The 23698-nt window shown below is 39.6% G+C and overlaps 1 protein-coding gene across 1 annotated transcript; it reads left to right on the top strand.

Annotated features, from left to right (window-relative positions):
- The first annotated feature begins 13588 nt into the window (after positions 1 to 13588).
- Positions 13589 to 21444, top strand: LOC117673041 (vomeronasal type-2 receptor 26-like). The gene is made up of 7 exons (XM_087893430.1): positions 13589 to 13773; positions 14175 to 14460; positions 15681 to 16532; positions 18283 to 18510; positions 19152 to 19241; positions 19390 to 19516; positions 20546 to 21444. The coding sequence occupies exons 1-7, from the start codon at positions 13589 to 13591 to the stop codon at positions 21442 to 21444; spliced, it is 2667 nt and encodes an 888-aa protein (XP_087749556.1).
- Positions 21445 to 23698: the final 2254 nt, after the last annotated feature.

Here is a 23698-nt window from a genome sequence, read left to right as displayed (position 1 = left end):
TTATTTACGTAGATTGCAATCTTAGTTCAGTAATGTACATGGTAATAGTTAACTCTTTATGAACATTATTAATTAACCTTGATACTTCTCAGATTTCATTTTTTGATTCTTTTCTCTAACCACTCGTACCACAACTCCCACATATTATAATACTCCGTGTTCTCTCTTTCGTTAAGTTCTAATGTTAGCTTGCTCATTTCAGCGCACTCTAATATTTTCTTGATTTCTTGTTCTTCGGTTAGTGGTTTTTTCTCCTTCCAATATTGAGCATAGGTTATTCTTACCGCTGTCATTATATGTGTAATAAGGTACTTCTTTTTTTTCATATTCTGTTTTTAGGATTCCCAGGAGAAAGGTCTTTGGTTCAAAATCAATATTTTCTTTTATTATTTCCATAAGCCATTTCCAGATCATTTTCCAAAATTTTTTCACTAGGGGGCAGGTCCACCAGCAATGATAGTAGGTGCCTTGGTGGTGACCACATTTCCAACAATTGGGACTCACGTTGGGATATATTTTAGCTATCCTAGCTGGGGCTAGGTGCCACCTGTACATCATCTTATATTGGTTTTCCTTATAGGTCACCGCCTTGGTCATTTTAAGGTTGTTATTCCAGATTGTGTCCCATTCATTTAAGTTTATAGTCTGTCCGATATTTTTGGCCCATGCTATCATCTGTTCCTTAACCATCTCTTCCATCATATCGTATTCCAACAGGTAGTTGTATAATTTCACTAATATTTTGTTATCTGTTCCCATCCAAATCTTATCGAATCCGTTCGTACCTATCTCAATGCCAAATTCCTCTTTGTCCTTTTTGTACCGGGACTTTATTTGTGCATATGGCCACCAATCAATGTAGATGCTCTGTTCTTCTAGCTCTTCATTTGTTTTAAGGTTTCCTCCCCCATCTAATATCTCTTTATATTTGACCATTTTCCCCAATTCCAATAAGTTAGGATATATCATGGCCTCCATTGTGGAGAGCCATCTCGGGACTTTTGTATATTGTTTCCGTCTTATTTCACCCCATGTCTGTATTAGTGTACCCCTTATTTTATGACTATGAAAATATGTCCTCGCTCTTTTCCCTATGTCCCAGAGGAAGGCATGCCAGCCCCTCTGTAGGTCATGCCCTTCCAGGATCAGGAATCTTTTATTTTCCAGAGTTGCCCACTCTTTCAACCAGACCAAATTCACTGCTTTGTGGTACATTTCCCATACTGGGAGTCCGAGCCCACCTCTATCCTTTTTATCTTGCAGATTTCTTATCGCAATCCTAGGTTTTTTCCCGCCCCAGATAAATTTTCTTGTAATGATTTTTTTTGTTTTTGTTAAGAGAGAACAGAAACATCTCCAGATTATGCACTTTATCAATACAGATAGTCCCTAAAGGCACTAGAAGAGTTTGCCTGTTATAATGTCCTCCTTTCTAACCATTTGTAGGGAATGTTCTATGACATAGTAAAATAACTTGGTGAAAAATTAAATAATGGTTGAAATAGAAGTAGAAGTACAATAACAAATATGAGGAAACAAAAACTGTAGAAATGAAATTGTGTACACAGGTAATTTATACGTATATATGTAAATAACTAAATTAATATTAGAAGTATATGTACAAAAGATACATTAGAATAAGGGAGAAAAAATGTAAGAGTATTTTTTTTTACTGATGCGAAACTGTTGAAAAGGAAAAATTGTTAAAGTTCTCTTCTTGTTTTTTTAAAAAAATGTTTAATTTTTTTTTTTAAAATAACTTGGTGAGTAGGAAATGGAAATTTTGGAGGAAATGGACTCACTTTGAGTCATATCTGAGATGTTCCCCACTTGTAACACCACAGCCAGGTAATATAAAGAATTAGAAACACCTGTTTTGAGAATTAGAAATCATCTTATATATTACGTATATACTACGTTTATACATTTTCATTTTATTGTATTAATATGATATTTTGTTTCTATTCTTTTTTTCAAATGATTGTTGTATTATTTGTTTGGTTCTAATCTAAAACTAAAATAAAAGCAAACAAGCAATATCCACTATAAATCCTTCCTTCCTTCCTTCCTTCCTTCCTTCCTTCCTTCCTTCCTTTCTTCCTTCCTTCCTTCCTTCCTTCCTTCCCTCCCTCCTCCCTCCCTCCCTCCCTCCCTCCCTCTTTTATCACTGTATTATAGCTTCATTCCTTTCTAAGAAGTGTCTCGTTCAACAATAGTGTTGGTGAAAAGATCACTTTTGACAAAAATGGAGAATTCATTGGCGGATTTGATATTATCAACTGGATCACATTCCCAAACCAGTCCTTTATTAGGGTCAAAGTTGGAAGAATAGATCCCACAGCTCCACCTGACAAATTCTTCAATATATCTGGGGATTCCATCACGTGGCCAGTAGGATTTCCTCAGGTTAGATGTATGAATCTAGGTTTGTCTTCCTTCATTTATAAAGCATAAACATCTCTCTCTATTGATGGAAAATTCATAGCATCATTTCTTGCTTAACCTCTGTAGAAATCCCATGGGGAAAGGAAAAAAAGACCTGCATTAATGTTTACATTTGAAATATTTGGTATAGAAATATTTGTCACAGTTTTCCTTCTGACCTCTAATATGGATTATGTATTGACATGGAGTTGCCTTTGAAGAGAGTTCAGAAGTTTTAACTAGTGCAGAATGCAACAGAGCATCTAGTAAGTGACTACTAGGTTATTTTGCATATGCAATATGACTATTTTCTGTATTAAATAGGTTGCTAGTGTGCTATCATGTGCAGTTCAAGATGCTGGTGTCAACCTTTAAAGCCCTTCATGTGTTAGAACAAGATTCATGGAAGTATCATCTCTCTCCAGTTATTTCAATTCATACCAGGCAGGCAGGAGGAATATGCGTCAGGTTCCATCAGCCAAAGAATGCTTAAAGCTTATAAAATGTTCCTTTTATGCTCCAGTACACTTCGACTGGAACTTCTCTGGAGGTCAAGATGGCCACAATCATGCTCACCTTTTGTGAGACTCTAAAATCTGGTACCATGACCAGGCTTGGGGCTCTGATTGACTCCTACTTACATGTATGAATGATATAGGTTTGATATTTCTTGGCTGCTTTGCATTTTAATTTTTATAATGCTTGAAATTCCTATATCAAAGATAGATATATATATATTTATTTCTTGATAGGCACCACCTTGTTCTTTATGTAATGATCCTTGTAAGGCAGGATACAACAAAGTCAAACAAGAAGGGGAGTCATTTTGCTGCTATGATTGTCTTCCATGTCCAGAAGGGAAAATATCAGAGGAGAAGGGTAGGGAGATTCAAGATATAATGGGGCTAAGCATATTTATTATTATTTATTGGTTCGATTTATATGCCGCCCTTTTCCGGAGACTCAGGGCGGCTTACAATGCGTTAAGCAATAACGCATAATACCTATTATACAGAGGTGGGATCCAGCCGGTTTGCCCCAGTTTGGGCGAATGGGTTTTTAACTTTTTGTGCAGTACAGAAAACTGGCTGATCCCACCACTGGCTGGCCCCACCCACCCCTCCCCTCCCAGTCACTCCTTATCTTGCCTCGCCCACTTGCTGGAGTCATGTCCATGGCATAACTGCTGTTGGTCTCTGGTTCCCTCATTTGCCTCAACCACACAGCTCAGTTGATCTCTGCCTGGTGAGCCTTCCTTCACTCCTCGCCCTGCTGTCATCCCCATGGTCCCCATGGCCCAGCCTGCTTACCTGCCTTCCACGTGACCTCCCACACAGTCCCCGTGGCCCAACCTGGTTGCCTGTCTTCCCTGCAGCCTACCACATGTACGCATGACCCAGCCCACTTGCCTGTTTGCACCACAGCCTCCCATATATTGCACATGTCCAATCCTGCTTGCCTGCCTTCCCCGTGGCTTCTCACATGGCCCACAAAGCCCAGCCCACTTGCCTGTCATTCCTGTGGCCTCCCACCTGGCACCACAGTCCAACTGATATCTCCATGGGCGACTGGGCATGTGGCTGACATTCGGCTTCAGCACCGGAGAGGGCGGGTAAGGAAAGCGGCCTGGCTGCCAGTGCCTTTGATTGGGGTGCATGGAGCGAGACGGAGTTCCTTTTGCCATCTCTTTTCCCCCCTCATCAGGGGAGAAAGCTTCCTGCCTCTCACTTAGCCACCCACCCATATTTTGATGCAATTTGGGAGTGTGGCATGTGGAGAGGGGTGGGGCAGGGGATGAAGGGTATTACCAACTCCCAGTCTGACTGGCTTCTTCCAGGCAGGTCTTGCTCTGGCTTTTGGTGTCACAAGATTTTTGTGGGCAGAAGAGCTTCCCCAACCCACCCACACCCAGGCCCTCGCTTTCCCCAAACTTCTTTGCCTACCTTATTTTCAGCTCCATCACATTTCTCCATCACATTTCTCCCTGATATGTGCAGGTTTGTGGGACTAAAAAAAAAGTTCAATCAATCAATTTCAACTTCTCATGTAAGAAAAAGATCTCACAAAGTTGGAATTAATTAATTTTTTTTTTAGTTCCACAAACTTTTGTTTGCCTGCACATGATGGCGAGAAACACGATGGAGCTGGAAAATAGATGGGCAAAGAAATGCTTGGGAGAAGTGAGGGATCTGAGTGGTGGTGGGTTCTGCGGGGCAGCAATGGCAAAATGGGCAACAAATTGGCCTTCTATTCTCCCTGATCCTCCTGTTTGCATAAACATTTTGGAGGTGAGGCGAGCAGTGGGGAGGCCAGGTAAGGGACTGCGTGAGGCAAGGCCCCTTCGATGTGAGTGAGTCAAGTTGGCCACGCCCATCCAGTCTCATGACCATGCCAACTCAGTCGGTCATTAGGGCAGAGAACTGGTTGTTAAATTATTTGAATCCCACCACTGCTGTTATAGTTACACCAATTGCCACCTCTAATGTCCCTGATGAAAGTATCAAATTTATGAAGAACAAATTGGATAATTTCAATGGAGAATGAATTGACGGTCCAGTATGACATTGTGTATAAGCCAGAATATACATCTCTCTTTTGTTCTTTTTCAGACATGGATGACTGTTCTCGGTGCCCAGACGATCATTATCCAAACCCTGACAGAAATACATGCCTTCCAAAGCAGATTAGCTTTTTATCCTATGAAGAACCTGTGGGGATCAGTCTTACTGCCCTTTCTCTTTGTTTTTGTTTAAAGACAATTTTGGTACTTATAATTTTCATTAAATATAAAGATACTCCCATTGTCAAAGCCAACAACCGGAATCTCACCTACATGCTCCTTGTTTCTCTCCTCCTCTCTTTCCTTTGTGTGTTTCTATTTATTGGGAGACCCAGCAAAATTCTGTGTCTCCTTCGTCAACCAGCTTTTGGACTCATCTTCTCTGTGGCAGTTTCTTGTGTATTGTCCAAAACCTTTGTAGTGGTTCTAGCATTTATGGCCACCAAACCTGGCTCCAAAATGAGGAAATGGGTGGGTGGGAGAATGGTCACTTTTATTCTTTTTTCCTGCTCCCTTGTTCAAACCACTACTTGCATAGTATGGTTGACAATTTTTCCACCATACCCAGATTTTGATACACAGTCAATGTCGGAAGAAGTCATCCATGAGTGCAATGAGGAATCGATCATGTTCTACTGTGTTTTGGGCTTTATGGGTTTTCTTGCTCTGGTTTGCTTCTCTGCTGCTTTTCTAGCTAGGAAGTTACCTGACAGCTTCAACGAAGCCAAATTCATCACCTTCAGCATGTTGGTCTTCTGCAGTGTTTGGCTTTGCTTTGTTCCAACTTATCTAAGCACAAGGGGGAAATATATGTTGGCTGTGGAGATCTTCTCCATGATTTCCTCCAGTGCTGGCTTATTAGTGTGTATCTTTTTTCCCAAGTGTTTTATCATTGTGATTAGACCTGAACTGAACAATAAGCATCAGCTAATGAAAAGAAAATTGTAAATGATCTTTCTTTATATATGTGTCTGATAATTTTTCCAAGTACACATTTAAGCCATATGTAACAGCATATGCAATTACATAGCAGAATGTACCTACAGACAACTCACCACAGCCAACTCAATACAGTCAACTCATCATAATTTTTATCATTCACATTTCATTTTATCCCTCCTTTCTTTATTGATTCTATTCCACTCTTTCTTCAATATTAGTGTAATTCTTGCCCTGCTGTGAGTTTTCCCACACAGCGTTGGCTGTGGCAAATTGGCTGTGGTGAATTGGCCATGGACAGTAGGTTGCGGCAAGTGGTCCATTACATAGGACCTCTATGTTTCAGTGTCTACCTCATGAAAAAGCTTTCTCAGTATGATTTAGATGGCTCTGACCCTTTTATCTTCTTCAAGAATGTGAAGAACTAAGTTTTCTCCTAGATGTTAGTTATATATATGTATGTATGTATGTATGTATGTATGTATGTATGTATATGTATATGTATATGTATATGTATATGTATATGTATATGTATATGTATATGTATATGTATATGTATATGTATATGTATATGTATATGTATATGTATATGTATATATAGCATGGTACCTTGGATTTTTTTCCCCCTTTACATTGGATTAAAGTCTAAGACAATGGTTTTTGTTCTGTTGCTTGTGTTTGCATCATATTAAATTCCAATAAGACATGGTCAGGTTCACCCTAAGTTCTGGTAACTTCAACCCCTTCTATCGTCTTTTCTCTGTTAGTAAGAATTTGCAATAGCAATAGCACTTATATACTGCTTTATAGCCCTCTCTAAGCAGTTTACAGAGTCAGCATATTTCCCCCAATAATTTGAGGTCCTCATGTTACTCACCTCAGAAGGATGGAAGGCTGAGTCAACTATGAGCTTGGTGAGATATATTTTTTTTTTTTGGAAAAGTTTTTCAGTTTTATTTCTTATACACATAATATAAAATGTACATTTTCTTATACATAATTAATCCTACATAAAGGATGTTCTCTTTTTAATGCTTTCTTTTCCTTAAAGAAAGCATTAAAATAAGGCATTTTAATTACATTCGGAGTTGCTCTTCTACCTTTTCTTTCCTCATTTTGCAACAACCCTTCTTTTTCTCCTCTTTCTCTTCTCTCCTTCCTCTCCTCCCTCATCCTACTTCCCCTTCCTTTCCCCCACTCCTCTCTTCTTTTCCCCCTACTCACCTTCTCTCCTACTACTATCCCCTACCCTTCCTTCCTCTCCTTTCCCCTTTCTTCCATTCCTCTCCCTCCCTCTCCTCTTCCTACCCTCTACTCCTCTCTCCTTTCTATCTTCTTTGCTGTGGAATATTCTCCTTGTTTAGTATCCGAACAACTCCTGTAATCTAATAGTATATATTTTCTTTCAATTTCTTTTCAGATTTATTCTATCAGTATTATCATCATAATTGTACACTTATTCTTATTATCTTCTTTCTTCCACCCCTCTCATCCCCCTTTTTCATTTACTCTGGTGTCATCTGGGTTTCTATTTCTTTTTTATCCTCTTCCTCGTTTAACTTCCTATTATCTAAATAATTTATCTATCTTCTTATCTTCATATTTCTTTTCTAACCATATATAAAATCTTCCCCATGTCTTGAAATACACTGATTCCTCTTCATCTCTTATTCTTAGAGTTAATCTATTCATTTCCGCACAGTCTAAAATCTTTTTTATTACTTCACCATCTGACGGAATTTTTTCTGTATTCCAATTTTGTGCAAACACAATTCTTGCTGCTGTTATTATTTGTATAGTTAAATGCACATCTTCTTTACTATATCTCTCTGGGAGAATACCCAATTAAGAACATCTGGTTTTAATTCTAAAGATTTATGTAATATTTCTTCCAACCATTTCTGTATTCTAGACCAATAATTTTTTGCTTCTAAACATAACCACCACATATGATAGTATGATCCCAGCAAATGCAAACATTTCCAACATTTGGCTGATTTATCCTTAAACATCTTTGCTAATCTTTCTGGTGGCATATGTCACTTATAAAACATTTTATAAAGATTTTCTTTATATGCAATTGCCATTGTCAATTTATAATTCCTTTCCCATAGTTGTTGCCATTTCTCTAATTCTATTGCATATCCAAAATTTTTCACCCATGTTATCATTGTCTCTTCATCTTCCAATTTAATTTGCAACAAATAATTATACAGTTTTTTAATCATTTTTAATCCTTTCCAATCATTATCTTATCCAACTCTGATTTCCCCAAATTAAAACCATATTGTTTCAAGTCTTTATCATATCTTGATTGTATCTGCAGCCATGTTTACCAGTCAGTCTCAATCCCTTGTTTTTCTAAGTCTTGTTTCTGTTTTAATTCTCCCTTCTTTGTTAAAATGTCTTTATATCTTACAATCTTGTCCATGTTAATCATATTTGAATGTGTCAACACTTCTATTGTTGAAAGCCACATTGGTACTTCCATATAATGTTTGCATAAAATTCTTCTTGATTTTCATTTGGAGCATATATACCCAAGTAATATTTTTTATAGTTCATTACAATTTCTACCATTAATACTCTTCCTTCCTCATCCTCATATATTTGTATATGAGGATTGTATTGTCTGTTTGATGTAAAATGCTACTCTTCTTTTGCTTTGACCAGCCAAAGTTGTATACAATGTCCCTAGTTTTATTTGCTCCAAATTTTGTATGTTGCTTTCTAATATGCACTTCTTGTAAACATATAATTTCTAATTTTAACTTCTCTAATTTATTGAATATTTTTCTTCTCTTTATTGCTGAGTTTAATCCATTTATATTCAATGATGTTATTTTAATGTCTTCTTCTATTTCTTATTTATTTATTTGCTTTGTTGATCTAGTCATTCTTTTTTTTTTTTTAAATACTTTATTGAATTTTCCAATTTTTAAAAAGACAATGTACAATCACAATCTTGATCCGAGGTGCAATGTTTACACATTTCATAGATCAAACATTAAATGAATTCCATCCATAGCTATACAATATGCAGTTCTATACAATTCTCTACATTTCTATACAATTAAGTCCATTTCGGGTGTCTAACAAATCGTAGCCTATTATCATATTTTTATCCTGTTCTTTAACCAGTTATACCAAATTCCCCATACTTCGTAGTACTTAAAGTTCTCTTCATTTTTTAGCTCGCTCGTCAATTTGGCCATCTCTGCGCACTCTAGAATTTTATTTATTAATGTTTCTTCAGAGGGGGTAGAGTTGGATTTCCAGAGTTTCGCAAAGGCTAATCTAGCCGCAGTAATAATTTGAATTGCCAGTTGGGTTTTATTGTTGTTGAGACCATCTTCAATCATACCTAAGAGGAAGGATTCCGGGGCCAGGGCTATCTCTTGTCCCATTATTTCCGAGAGCCAGAGTCGGATCTTTAACCAAAACTTTTTGGTCTCAGGGCAAGTCCACCACAGATGGTAAAAGGTGCCGACCGTCTTTCCACATTTCCAACATAAAGCAGAAGAATTTGGAAATATTTTGGCCAGCCTGTCCAGGGCTAGGTACCACCTATGCAACATTTTGTAGTGATTTTCCCTGAATGTTACCGATTTCGTTATTTTGAGATTTCTGTTCCAAGCTATCTCCCAGTCATTGAAATTAAGGCCATATCCTAAATTTTTCTCCCAAATGCTTAGCTGATTTTTAGCTATCTTCTCGGCTCTATCCTCATCTAATATAAAGTTATAGATTTTCGATAGCATTTTCTTATCTGGTCCCCAAATAATTTTGTCAAAATATCCATATTTCATTTCAATACCACATTTATCTCTATCTTCTTGAAATCTAGACTTAATCTGAAGATATTTCCACCAATCCAGAATAAACCCCTGGTCCCTCAGTACTTCCAAGGGTTTGAGCTTCCCTTCTTCATCCAAGATATCCTTATATGTGCCCATTTTATAGTTCCCTCTTCTATTTGGGGCCACTAGAGCATCCATAATCGACAACCAGCTAGGAACCTTGGTATATATCTTCTGTCTAATTTCCAGCCACGTACGAATCAATGTCTCTCTAATTTTATGTTTATAGAAATGAGTTTTCTTCCTATCCTTTATGTCCCAGAGGTAAGCGTGCCATCCTTCAAGGAGATCGTGTCCTTCTAGTGTCAAGATTCTACCTTCTTGTAATTTGATCCACTCCTTTATCCAAATTATTTTTGCTGCCTTTTGATATAATTCCCAGTCAGGGAGCCCGAACCCTCCCAAATTTCTTTTCCCTTGAAGTGTCTTGAGAGAAATCCTCGATTTCTCACCCTCCCACAAAAAATTCCTGATATGTTTATTCATATCCGAAAAAAAAAATTTATCTAGTGATATCGGTATATTTTGAAATAGAAATAGAAATTTCGGTAAAATATTCATTTTGATCGCCGCAATTTTACCAGTCAGGGACAATTTAAGCCTCCTCCACCTATCAAGGTCTTGATTAGTTTTCTGCAATAAAGGGATATAGTTATCATCTTTTAAAGAAGAGAGTCTTGCCGTAATCCATATTCCCAGATATTTTATCTTCTTAACTACCTGGAGGCCTAATAAGTCTTCTAATTCTTTCGTTTGTAGGTTTGTCATATTTTTCACAATTAGTCTAGTCATGAGACTGGAAACTGTTGCCTTTGTCTTGGAGCTAATTGTTGACCTGGCTCCCAGAGCGTTTTGAGTAACTTGAAGTGGAAGTTATGCCCCATGGCCCCAACATCCTCAAGTGTGATGGAGCTTAACACAACCTACATTCACTTTTCCTGATCCAGGACCTGGCAGTAGAACTAGGGTGGCACTGGCAACTCTCCACGCAGCCAGGGATGACCGGGGGATCGATCGGCACAACCAGGCCATGCGGCAGGAGGGAGACAGCAGATGCACCCAGCATGGGGACCGCTATCCCCTCCAGCTGCCCCCCGCAACCTGCCTTCATGCTACCCCCTGTGGAATATATCCCCCCAGGCTGGGGATTCTATCCAGACCAGGGGTGGGTCCAGTGCCAGTGGATGCCAGCACCTTCTGTTCCAATTTTTCCGGGATCCCCATGTGCTCAATATGCCCCAATAATCCCGACACAGCAGTGGGGCCTGATCCAGCAGCCGGCTGGAGCGCCCCTCCTTTCTGCAGCTCAACAACCAGCACAGCAGCTGGTCCCTGTCCTACCACCAGTCACAATCCAGCAGCCAGCAGCAGTGCCACCACAGTTTCCAGCTCAGCTGCCGATGTTCACCCTACCACCTGCCGCAGCTCAACAGCAGGTCCCAGCCCCACTGCCCGTTGCCATGGCCGTTCCACAGAAAAGCCGCCACCACCCCATTTTAGAGCCACATTTTATGGTAAGCCTGGCTTACTTCCTCAGCCAAGTCTGGGCCCATATAGAGCCATGTGGAGAACAATATGAAACAGATTGCAACTTAGTATCTGCAATTTCAGAGGGGATGAATGAAGGAGACGCTTTGGACTGGATAGTCCAGTTGCACAATGAGGGAGCTGCTGAACTGATGCTGAAGGTTTTGTTGAGCTGTTCCATACCAGATTCAAAGACCTTGGTTGAATCAATGAGAATGAAGCCACAATAAAAGTGATGAAGCAAGGTAATTGACCCATAAAAGACTTTGTATGGGACTTTAGATGGGTCACAGCAAACCTTGGCCATTGGCCGGACTGCATAGTCCTACACTATTTTAAAGAAGTCATTTATCAGGAAGTCAGAAAAGCATGTAGTATTCGAGGAATGCCAGAGTGGCTACAGGACTGGTATACCATGTCCATAGCTCTGGATAGAGAAATCAACCCACACCACAAACCCTCAGCAGAGAAGCCACCCCAGAGGATTTGGGCTAGATGTCCTCTGTCTAAGCCAGTTGAGGCCCCTCCTTCTCAACCTACAGGGACTATCAAATGCTACCATTGTGGACAAATGGGTCATCGAGCTTCCAAGTGCCTAGCACCTGCACCAGTTCCACAACAATATCCCGTCATGGCCACCAGAGGCAGTAGGGCTTCACGAAAGCCCCCAGACACCAGCCGATTTGCCCAACAAGCCATAGAGGTTCCCCTCCCCACCGAGGAGAGTGAGGAACCTTTGGCCAAAGGAGCTCCTCCCAGCGAGGCTATCGATGAAGATGACTGATGGTGAGTGCAGCCACCCCTCCCTTTTCAATTAAAGTGAGATTGGTGGTGCCTGAGACTAGAGAGCAAGGAGAAGTATCAGCAGTAATAGATACAGGTTGTACCAGACGTCTAATTGGGCATCCAATTGTTGAACAATTAAGGATACAAACTAGAGCCCTGAAATGCCCAATTAAGTTCGAACAGGTGGATGGAACATTAATTGGAGGGGTACCAGCCACCCAAATTACAGAACTGGTTAAATTAGAAATTGGAATGCATCGTGAATTTATACAATTTATAGTAGCTCCCAAGATGTCTAAATCCATCATATTAGGCTTTGTGTGGCTTGAAAAATGGGCCCCTACCATTAAATGGGAAGATAGATACAGGAAGATCATAATTGACCCACTTCCCCCGGTCCCTCCTCCCAAGAGACTGCCAACCTCCAGAAACAGCAGCCGCCGATTCAGACTTACCTCCAGGCGACCCCCAGATTCCTAAGGAACATAGAAACATAGCCGAGCCATTTAGTGAGGAGGAATGTAACATCCTCCCCCCTCATCGAGCCATGGATTGTGCCATTGAATTAGAACCTGGGGCCAAGTTACCAAAACCCAGAATGTACTCCATGACGCCTGCGGAAATGACAGAATTGAGGAAGTACATTGATACCAACTTAGCCAGACGATTCATCGAGACTGCAAAATCTAGAGTGGCAGCCCCTGTACTGTTCAAAGAGAAGAGGAGGGGCTGAGATTATGCATTGATTTTAGGGGTGCGAATGCCATTTGCATACCAAATACCTACCCCTTACCCCTAATGAATGACTTGCTGAACCACTTGTCAAAAGGCAAGATCTTCAGCAAGCTAGATCTAAGGGAAGCCTACTAATGAGTCCGCATAAAGGAGGGAGATGAATGGAAAAGCCCTTGGGTCCCCCACTACATACCTCACTCCATGTAGAAGCAGTCCCATTGAAGACTACACGTTGAATGTGGTTGGTCAGCCAGTTATGAATCCATCTGGTGGATTATCATGTTTTTATCTACTTTTATTATTATATACTTCTATTTCTCTTTCCATATTTCTACACTGAGATATATAGTGATTTCAATTTTTTCCATCACTTCTTCTCTCAGAAAGCCCTCAGGGTTTTTTTTAGTTGTGAATGTAAAAAAATCTCTATAGAGGAGCTTCTCTATCGCTATCATTATGAAATTAGCCTGTTTGTGTCTTCCAAATCCTATGGGACACCAAGGCAAAAAAAATAACCTGACCATGACAGCATTGTTAATGTTTCCCATGACATTCAAACTAGAAGCCCTTAGAACTCTATGAGTATAAACAGTGGTAGATATTACTGTCTATTTTGCCTGAAAAACAGCTGATGAAGTCATGTCAGACTGTTTTACTTGGGCACCTTCAAGAATCATGTTGCAGACAGGGACATTTGTATAGCAAAAGAAGACTTATGTGGATGATGTTAGCACTGATGGCATCACTGTTGACAGTAATGCCTCAGGTGGCATGCCAGGATCCTAATGTTCAATGTGACCATGATGAGCCTGTTCCTATTCGTCACACATATCATCAGCTTGGAGAAGTTAGCATTGGTAGCATTATTTCTGTATTCTCATCATTTTCTGATCCCACTGATTTCAGTCGACATCCTTCTGAGGAGCTTCAAGACGGACTTATGTACGTTCCTAATAGATTGATTTTTTGCAGCTGTTTAGTTATACGATGCTCAAAAATCTTCCCTCTGAGCAATAATAACAAAACCCAGAAACACCTTTTTTTCAAACATAGGATACCTGGATTTATTTTCAATGTACATTTTAATGCTGCCACATGAAAGCAGATCAAAAGTCCATTATGACAAATTATATCTAATTCATTCTAGGTAAAAAATATAGATTTGTGTACATGATGTAAGTACAAGTAAAATCTGAGGGAACTGTATTACCTATTATTAATGTTTAAATTGCTATTAGTGTAGGAAAATAGAGTTTCTTTCTTTGAGATATAAGTCTGGAATATTGGACATGCCATCATCTGAAGCAGACTCTTTTAAATGTGTTATGTAATTCTTGTTACAGAATATTTTATCAAAACTACCAGCACATTCTGGCTTTAGTGTTTGCTCTCAAGGAGATCAATGAAAATACTCAGATCCTGCCCAATGTCACACTGGGCTTTCACATCTATAATAGCAATTTTAGTCCAGGTTGGACTTACCTTGCTTCCATGGGGCTTCCCTTCACCCAGGGTAAATTCATTCCTAACTACAAATGTGGGGTCCCCCAAAACCTGGCTGCTGTCCTTATGGGACCTGACATCTGTCTTCATGTGGGAACTGTTCTAAACATCTACAAAGTTCCTCAGGTAAGAGTGATGACTGACTACCTGAACAAGCTTAGAGTGATAGCTTTTATGATGAAGAGCATGTTCAGATTATATACAACTTTTTGATAGATACCCATTAAGGAAGTTTTGAAGATTTATCTAAATAGTAAGTAGAGAGAAGAACTGGCCTGTATGTCTATTTCAAAATAATAAGGAAATCAACCTGCTTAAAATCAGTACTTAGGGATCCTCCTCCAGTTGTAATAAAGTCTCTATGTCCTCTAAACATTGAGAAACCTCCCTTCATTTCTAATCCAACAAGTCTGTATTCTTCTCCAGTAGAAAAGCAGAGAAATTTGACATTTTGAAGAAGACAATAGCTATGGTGTTTTAAATGTCTTGGGCATCCATGGATGCTTCCTTCTGTAGGCCAATAGCATCTCCAAAATATTCTGAAAAGATTGGAGTAGGAAGAAGGAAAAGATATTTTGGACTTGGAAGAGACATTCATCTCTGTTTGATTGGATAGGCAATTTAGAATGACTAACAACAACAACTTTGTCCAGAATGTCTTCGCAATATGTAAATATTCTTCAATTCCATACACCAAATTTAAATTCAGCATTATTTTTTCCTTTTCTAGTACAGTTCTGCTATGTGTGTGTGTGTGCCTGCATGTGTTTTGCATTTCTTTACAAAGACAACAAACACAATGAGAGTTCTTCCACAAAAATATTGCTTTCACTCCTGTATCGTGGATATGTTTGGAAATAAATGTCCCAAAGTTATTTTTTCAAGAGGTAACTGGACTTTCTGGGTTTTTTAAAATACATTTTTCTTCTCACCCAAGAAGCTTCTTCAGCTCTTACTGCATGCTGGGGAATGAAAGGATGTATACTCCTTGCAGACAGCTGGTCATTTTCATTCTTTTCGTGAGTCATTAAGGTGACCTGGAGCAAATGGGTGTGGAGTCTTCTTGGAACTGTTGAAAGGATTGTGTTGTAGACTGGAGACAGATGATGTTGCATCCCTCCTCCCCTCTGTTGAGAGGGCTATTCAGTTTTGGCATGGATGGCCTCTTTGACCCCTCTTTCAAATCAGTGGTTCTCACTGTCCAAAATGTGGATTTTGCTGTTTTCAAAAGAGTGGCCTTTGTCTTTTAAATGCAGATGGACTGCTGAATCTAGACACCCAAAGATTCAATTGCATGTACACATTTTCAGGAGCTCCCAACAATCTTTGTTTTTTGCTTCCTTTAGCTGACCTATGGCTCTGCTCCACTCATGAATAAAGAGACTCAAGCAGTTTTCTTCCAACAAATGTTTCCAGATGAATCCCACCAGCATAGTGCTCTTCTCCAGCTCTTGTTGCATTTTAGATGGATCTGGATTGGAGTTCTGGCCGTGAATGATGACAATGGAGAGAAATTTGTCCAGGAGGTGCTTCCCATGTTTTCCCAGCATGGCATCTGCTTTGATTTCATACAAGACTTTCCTTATGTAGCGTTTTACATTGATTTTAATGTTCAAGTAGCTGAAGGACTCCATATATACCAAGTTCTCATGAACAGCACAGCCAATGTCATAGTCTTATATGGTGAAAGTAGGTCCATAACTTTTCTGAGAATGTATTTGCAATTGTCAGAAGTGGAAGATATACCAAAGAAGACAAAAATCTGGGTTACAACAGCTCAGACAGATTACACTTCCAATTCCTTTCATAGATCATGGGATATCCATTTCCTGCAAGGTGCTTTATCCTTTGCAGTTCACACAAAGGACATTGAAGACTTTCCAAAGTTTCTTGAAAGTATAAGTCCAATCAACAACCAGCATGATTATTTTAGGAAAGATTTCTGGGAACAGGCATTCAACTGTTTCTTCACCAATCCTGAAGCAGAAACGTCTGAGAAGAAATGTACTGGACAGGAGAGGCTTGAGACCCTTCCTACATCCGTGTTTGAAACACGCATGAGTGGCCAGAGCTATAATATTTACAATGCAGTCTATGCTGTGGCACATGCTTTGCAATCTCTGTATTTATCAAAGTCCAGGCAAAAGATAGTAGTGAAAGAAAGAAGGCAGCAGTTTCCGAACCAAGTGTTATGGCAGGTAAAATCTAAAGCAGAGAAATGTACCATATATGTAGTAGCAACATCTGTCCATCAACCTTAATGAATAATATTTTTAGGACATTGATATGATTATAAAAGTGAAATAAACTTGTGACTTATTGAACTGGAATATTTATATGCTCGTATAAAACTCCTGCAACAATCTTTTGAATATTCTTCAATCCATCAAATTAACAGTCATAAAGATGAGTCTACAAGCAGATGGATGTAGATGGTCCACTCTATCTCCATTTTGGGCTGGATCAGAGGCTTGGTAACCTTTTTTTTCTAGATGATTTGATTGCAATGTTTGCAATGAATAATACAGACCTTTTTGTATGCCCAATTTTCAAGGCATATCCTGATGATGTTCTTCATGAATTTCATCATAGACCTTCTATTAAGGCTCACTTGCATTGCTGTTCTGCTTTATTCACTGCCAGGGTTATTCTACACTCAGAAGTCATTTTTTTAAAAAAAATTAATCAAGTTAATCAAGAGTTAGGAAAGTCATGGAAAATATTGATTTATCTGATTATTTCAAATGCTTTTACATATTTGCTCCAATTGCAACCTGAAAAAATCCTGATTAATTGTCAAATTTTTGTATTGTATTGTAATGAAAATTACAACAGAACCATCTTCAAATTATGCAGTTTATCAATACAGATAGTCCCTAAAGGCACTAGAAGAGTTTGCCTGTTATAATGTCGTCCTTTCTAACCATTTGTAGGGAATGTTCTATGACATAGTAAATGGAAATTTTGGGTCACTTTGGGTCATCTCTGAGATGTAGCAGGGGTGAAATGCTCCCGGTTCAGACTGGATCACCTGATCTGGTAGCGATGACAGTGGGTGGTTCGGAGAACCGGTAGCAAAAATCTCTGCCCACCCCCCCATGCCCAGCTGAGCCGCATGATCATCAGAAGCTTTTTTTTTTAACTTTTAAAAGCATTTTTTCTTCTGCCAAAAAAATGCTTTTAAAAGTTTTTTTTTAAAAAGGCTCTGATGATCACGGGGCTCAGCTGGGATCGTCAGAGCCTTCTAAAAGCCAAAGAGGTTGTAGAAAAAATGCTTTTAAAAAGCTCTGATGATCCCAGATGAGTTGCCTGATCGTCAGAGGCTTTTTTTCTTTTAAAAGCAAAAAAAAAAAAAGTTTTTAAAAGAAAACAGTCACATTAACCTCCCACCCCAAGCCACACCCATAGAACCGGTGGTAACAAATTTTACATTTCACCACTGAGGTGTAGGTATATATTTCCACACTTATAACACCATAGCCAGGCAATAGAAAGAATTAGAAACTCCTGTTTCTAGAATTAGAAATACCTGTATTCTTACTAGCTGAACCTGACCTTCTATATCTGAATTATGATTGAACACAAATAACCTCTAAGTGAGGTGATTGTGAGCTAAATCAAGATATGTGTGTGTGTGTGTATGTGTGTGTATATACTGTATGTAAGTTTGTGTCTGTGTAAACACACACACAATATTTATACATTTTCATTTTATTGTATTAATATGATATTTTGCTTCTATTCTTGTTTTCAAATGATTGTTGTATTATTTGTTTGGTCCTAATCTAAAACTAAAATTAAAGCAAACAAGCAATATCCAGTATAAATCCATCCTTCATCCTTCCTTCCTTCCTTCCTTCCTTCCTTCCTTCCTTCCTTCCTTCCTCCCTCTCTCCCTCCCTCCCTCCCTCCCTCCTCCCTCTTTTTATCTCTAATCCTCTATTATAGCTTAATTCCTTTCTAAGAAGTGTCTCATTCAACAACAGTGTTGGTGAAAAGATCACTTTTGACAAAAATGGAGAATTCATTGGCGGATTTGATATTATCAACTGGATCACATTCCCAAACCAGTCCTTTATTAGGGTCAAAGTTGGGAGAATAGACCCCACAGCTCCACCTGACAAATTCTTCAATATCTCTGGGGATTCCATTGCTTGGCCAGTAGGCTTTCCTCAGGTTAGATGTATGAATGTAGGTTTGTCTGTATTTGTTTATACAACATAAAAATGTCTCTCTATTGATAGAAAATCCATAGCATCATCTCTTGGTTAACCTCTGTAGAAATCTCATGGGGAAAGGAAAAAAAGACGTGCATGAATGTTTACATTTGAAATATTTGTATAAAAATATTTGTCAGTTTTCCTTCTGACCTCTCATATGGATTATGTATCGACATGGAGCTGCCTTTGAAGAGAGTTCAGACTAGTGTAGTCTGAGAGAGAGTTTAACTAGTGTAGAATTCAACAGAGCATCTAGTAAATGACTACTAGGTTATTTAGCATATGTAATATGACTATTCTCTGTGTTAAATAGGTTGCCAGTCTGAAGTGGTGTAGAGTTTCCTGCCTAAGCAGGAGGTTAGACTAGAAGACCTCCAAGGTCCCTTCCAACTCTGTCATTCTCTTCTCTTCTCTTCTCTTCTCTTCTCTTCTCTTCTCTTCTCTTCTCTTCTCTTCTCTTCTCTTCTCTTCACTTCACTTCACTTCACTTCACTTCACTTCCAGTCCATTCCAGGCAGGCAGGCAGGTGGAATATGCTTCAGGTTCCACCTGCCAAAGAATGCTTAAAGCCTATAAAATGTTCCTTTTATGCTCTAGAACACTTTGACTGGAACTTCTCTGGAGGTCAAGATGGCCACAATCATGCTCACCTTTTGTGAGACTCTAAAACCTGGTACCACGACCAGGGTTAGGGCTCTTACTGTGAAAAAGGAAATCCTACTTACATGTATGAATGATATAGGTTTGATATTTCTTGGCTGCTTTGCATTTTAATTTTTATAATGCTTGAAATTCCTATATCAAAGATATTATTATTTTTTTAATTTCTTGTTAGGCACCACCTTGGTCTTTATGTAATGATCCTTGTAGGGCAGGATACAGCAAGGTCAAGCAAGAAGGGGAGTCATTTTGCTGCTATGATTGTCTTCCATGTCCAGAAGGGAAAATATCAGAGGAGAAGGGTAGGGAGATTAAAGATATAATGGGGCTAAGCATATAGTACCTATTATACAGAGGAGGGATTCAACCAGTTCACACTGCTTCAGGTGAATGGGTTGTTAACTTTTTGCACAGTTCGGAGAACTGGCTGATCCCACCACTGGCTGGCCCCACCCATGCCTCCCCTCCCCACCCATGTCACTCCTTTTCTTGCCTCGCCCACTCACTAGAGCTGCTGCTCTTTGGTTCCCTCACTTGCCTCAACCATGTGGCTCAGTTGATCTCTGCCTAGTGAGCCTTCCTTCACCCTTCACCCTGCTGCCACCCCCATGGCCCCCAGCCCAGCCCACCTTCCCTGTGGTCTCCCACACAATCCCTGCAGTCCAGCCCGCTTGCCTGCCTTCGCCGTGGTCTCCCATGGGGCTTCCACAGCCCATCCTGCTTGCCTGCCTTCCCCACCGTCTCCCACACAGCCCCATGGCCCTGCCCACTTGCTTGCCTTCCCTGCGGCCTCCCACAGGGGCCCATGGCCCAGACCACTTGCCTGTTTTCCCTGTGGCCTCCCATATAATGCACGTCCAATCCCGCTTGCGTGCCTTCCCCGTGGCTTCCCATGTGGGCCACACAGCCCAGCCCACTTGCCTGCCATTCCTGTGGCCTCCCACCTGGTACCACAGCCCAGCTGATCTCTCCATGGGTGACTGGGCATGTGGCTAATGCTTGGTTTCCAGTGCCGGAGAGGGCAGGGAAAAAAAGAGGCTCGGCTGCCGCTGCCTATCATTGGGGCACATGGAGCAAGACAGAGTTCCTTTTGCCATCTCTTTTTTCCCCCTCTCCAGGGGGGGGGAGAGGCTTCCTGCTTCTCACTTAGCAACCCACCCCTATTTTGATGCAATTTGGGAGTGTGGAAGGTGGAGAGAGGTGGGGCAGGGGATGGAGGGTATTATCAACTCCCAGTCCAACTGGCTTCTTACAGGCAGCTCTTGCTCTGCCTTTCGGTGTCACGAGATTTTTGTGTGCAGGATATAAATCTCTCTTTTGTTCTTTTTCAGACATGGATGACTGTTTTCGGTGCCCAGATGATCATTATCCAAACCCTGACAGAAATACATGCCTTCCAAAGCAGATTAGCTTTTTATCCTATGAAGAACCCATGGGGATCAGTCTTACCGCCCTTTCTCTTTGTTTTTGTTTAAAGACAATTTTGGTGCTTATAATTTTCATTAAGTATAAAGATACTCCCATTGTCAAAGCCAACAACCAGAATCTCACCTACACGCTCCTTGTTTCTCTCCTCCTATCTTTCCTTTGTGTGTTTCTATTTATTGGGAGACCCAACAAAATTCTGTGTCTCCTTCGACAACCAGCTTTTGGACTCATCTTCTCTGTGGCAGTTTCTTGTGTATTGTCCAAAACCTTTGTAGTGGTTCTAGCATTTATGGCCACCAAACCTGGCTCCAACATGAGGAAATGGGTGGGTGGGAGAATGGTCATTTTTATTCTTTTTTCCTGCTCCCTTGTTCAAACCACTATTTGCATAGTATGGTTGACAATTTTTCCACCATACCCAGATTTTGATATGCAGTCAATGTCTGAAGAAGTCATCCTGGAGTGCAGTGAGGAATCGATCATGTTCTACTGTGTTTTGGGCTTTATGGGTTTTCTTGCTCTGGTTAGCTTCTCTGCTGCTTTTTTAGCTAGGAAGTTACCTGATAGCTTCAATGAAGCCAAATTCATCACCTTCAGCATGTTGGTCTTCTGCAGTGTTTGGCTTTGCTTTGTTCCAACTTATCTAAGCACAAGGGGGAAATATATGTTGGCTGTGGAGATCTTCTCCATGATTTCCTCCAATGCTGGCTTATTAGTGTGTATCTTTCTTCCCAAGTGTTTTATCATTGTGATTAGACCTGAACTGAACAACAAACATCAGCTAATGAAAAGAAAATTGTAAACGATCTTTCTTTATATACCTGTCTAATTATTTTTCCAAGTATACATTTAAGCCAGAGAGTATACAACATATTCAATTACATAGCAGAATGGGTTAAGTATTGCTTAATGCATTGTAAGCCGTCCTGAGTCTCCGGAGAAGGGCGGCATATAAATCAATTTTTTTTTTAAAAAAGTAGCTACAGCCAACTCACCACAGCCAACTCATTACAATCAACTCATTGTGAGAGAACTCACCATGATCAACTCACCACAGGACAGTTCATTGGGGGCAATTCAAGTATTCAATTTCAATATTTAAAATAATTTTAAAATCTTTTAATTTTTATCATTCACATTTCATTTTATCCCTCCTTTCTTTAATGATTCTATTTCACTCTTTCTTCAATATTAGTGCAATTCTTGTTCTGCTGTGAGTTTTCCCATGCAGCAAGTTGTCTGTGGCAAGTTAGCTGTGGTGAATTGGCCATGGCAAGTTGGCTGTGGCAATTGGTTCTAGCCCATTACATAGGACTTCTATGTTTCAGTGTCTATCTTATGAAAAAGCTTTCTCAGTATGATTTAGATGGCTCTGATCCTTTTATCTTCTTCAAGAATGTGCAGAACTGAGTTTTCTCCTAGATGTTAATTTGTTACATATATTTATTGCATGGGTACCTTGGATTTTTTCTTTATATTGAATTAAAGTCTAAGACAATGGTTTATGTTCTGTTGCTTGTGTTTGCATTATATTAAATTCCAACAAGACACAGTCATGTTCACCCAAAATTCTGATAATTTCAACCTTTCTATCACTTTTTCTCTGTTAGTAAGAATTAGCAATAGCAATAGCACATAGACTGATATACCACTTCACAGTGCTTTACAGCCTTCTCTAAGTGGTTTAGAAAGTCAGCATAATGTCCCCAACAATCTGGGTCCTCATTTTACCCACTTGGAAGGATGGAAGACTGAGTCAACCTTGAGCCTAGTGAGATTTGAACTGCCAAATTGCAGACAGCTGGCAGTCAGCAGAAGTAGCCTGCAGTACAGCACTCTAACCACTGCGCCACTGTGGCTCATGAGGTCCATTATAGCAGCCCCTTAGTTCCCTCCTCTATCTTTTGGATGACAAAGTTGTCAGTTAGTTGGTCCGAAATTTGTTGATCTCCCACTTGATGCAGAGTTTGTCTTCCAGTTGATATCAGGTAATTAAAATCACCCTTTATTACTGTGGTGTGATTCCTACATACTTTGGTTAACTGATTAGCATAATTAATTTATATTTATTTGGGTATAATTTCTTTCTTTCATTTTCTCAATCAATGCCTATCATAATATGATAAATATAAACAAGCTATACAATTTAATGAGAATTATAAATTTGGCTTTACTGCTCATCTTATTTCATATGAAGATTAGAATGTGTCTAAAGGAGTGGAGATATTACACAAAGAACCTTGGGGTTTAAACAAAGAGATCTCTGAATTGTTTCTGAAGCAATGTGGCTCTGAGAATTCCCAGGCAACTTCATGTGTGGAGGTCAGAGGGACAAATTGAAAAGATCTTCCAGCTGGCTTCCTAGCTGACCTTGTCTCTCTAGCAAACATCAGTGAGCCAATGACATATTTTATAAGGCAAAGGATAATACATTGAATTGCGGTCCAATCCATGATACCAGTAGTATCCAACTTATGTGCTTTCCCCTTTCTGGTCAATATGCTGGAGTATGATCACTGAAAATATCACAGATCACATCAACAACTCACAGCACATTGCATGGTCATAAATCTGTTTGGTGTATTTATGGCTATGAAACACTTGATTAAGAGGGAAAAAAAAGTAATTCAGAATGTCAGCAGATGAAATTATTCTAATTTTTCTGGGTAAACACTAGATGACAATTGCAACATATAGAAAACTATTCTTTGTGTGGTCACAGCAACAAATATAAGATGTAAAGTTCTATGGAACAAAACAAATGTTTCATTGATAGAAATATCAATGCCAATTGATATATAGACTGCCAATAATATTTTGCTAATATTTCCATTTGGAAGAGGGCTGCAAGGGAAAGCTGTGATGAGTGGGGCTTTCAAGAGTCATTTTAATGCCCAGATATAGGGGGAAAGGGAGTCCGGGTCTGTCTTCAGTTATGTAGAGTTATGTTCTGTTATGTAGAGGAAGAGAAATATTTGCGTTTATTGCCCTTCAATTCCAAGGAAGCATTAGATTGTCAATCTTCCAATGTTTGGTAATTGTACAAAACTGGCTTG

The sequence above is a fragment of the Pantherophis guttatus genome, chromosome 4 (genome assembly GCF_059756535.1).
Source record: "Pantherophis guttatus breed Tessera chromosome 4, ASM5975653v1, whole genome shotgun sequence".
Taxonomy (NCBI): Eukaryota; Metazoa; Chordata; class Lepidosauria; order Squamata; family Colubridae; genus Pantherophis; species Pantherophis guttatus.
The sequence above is the reverse complement of the archived record's forward strand: the minus strand, read 5'-3'. Positions and strand labels throughout refer to the sequence as shown.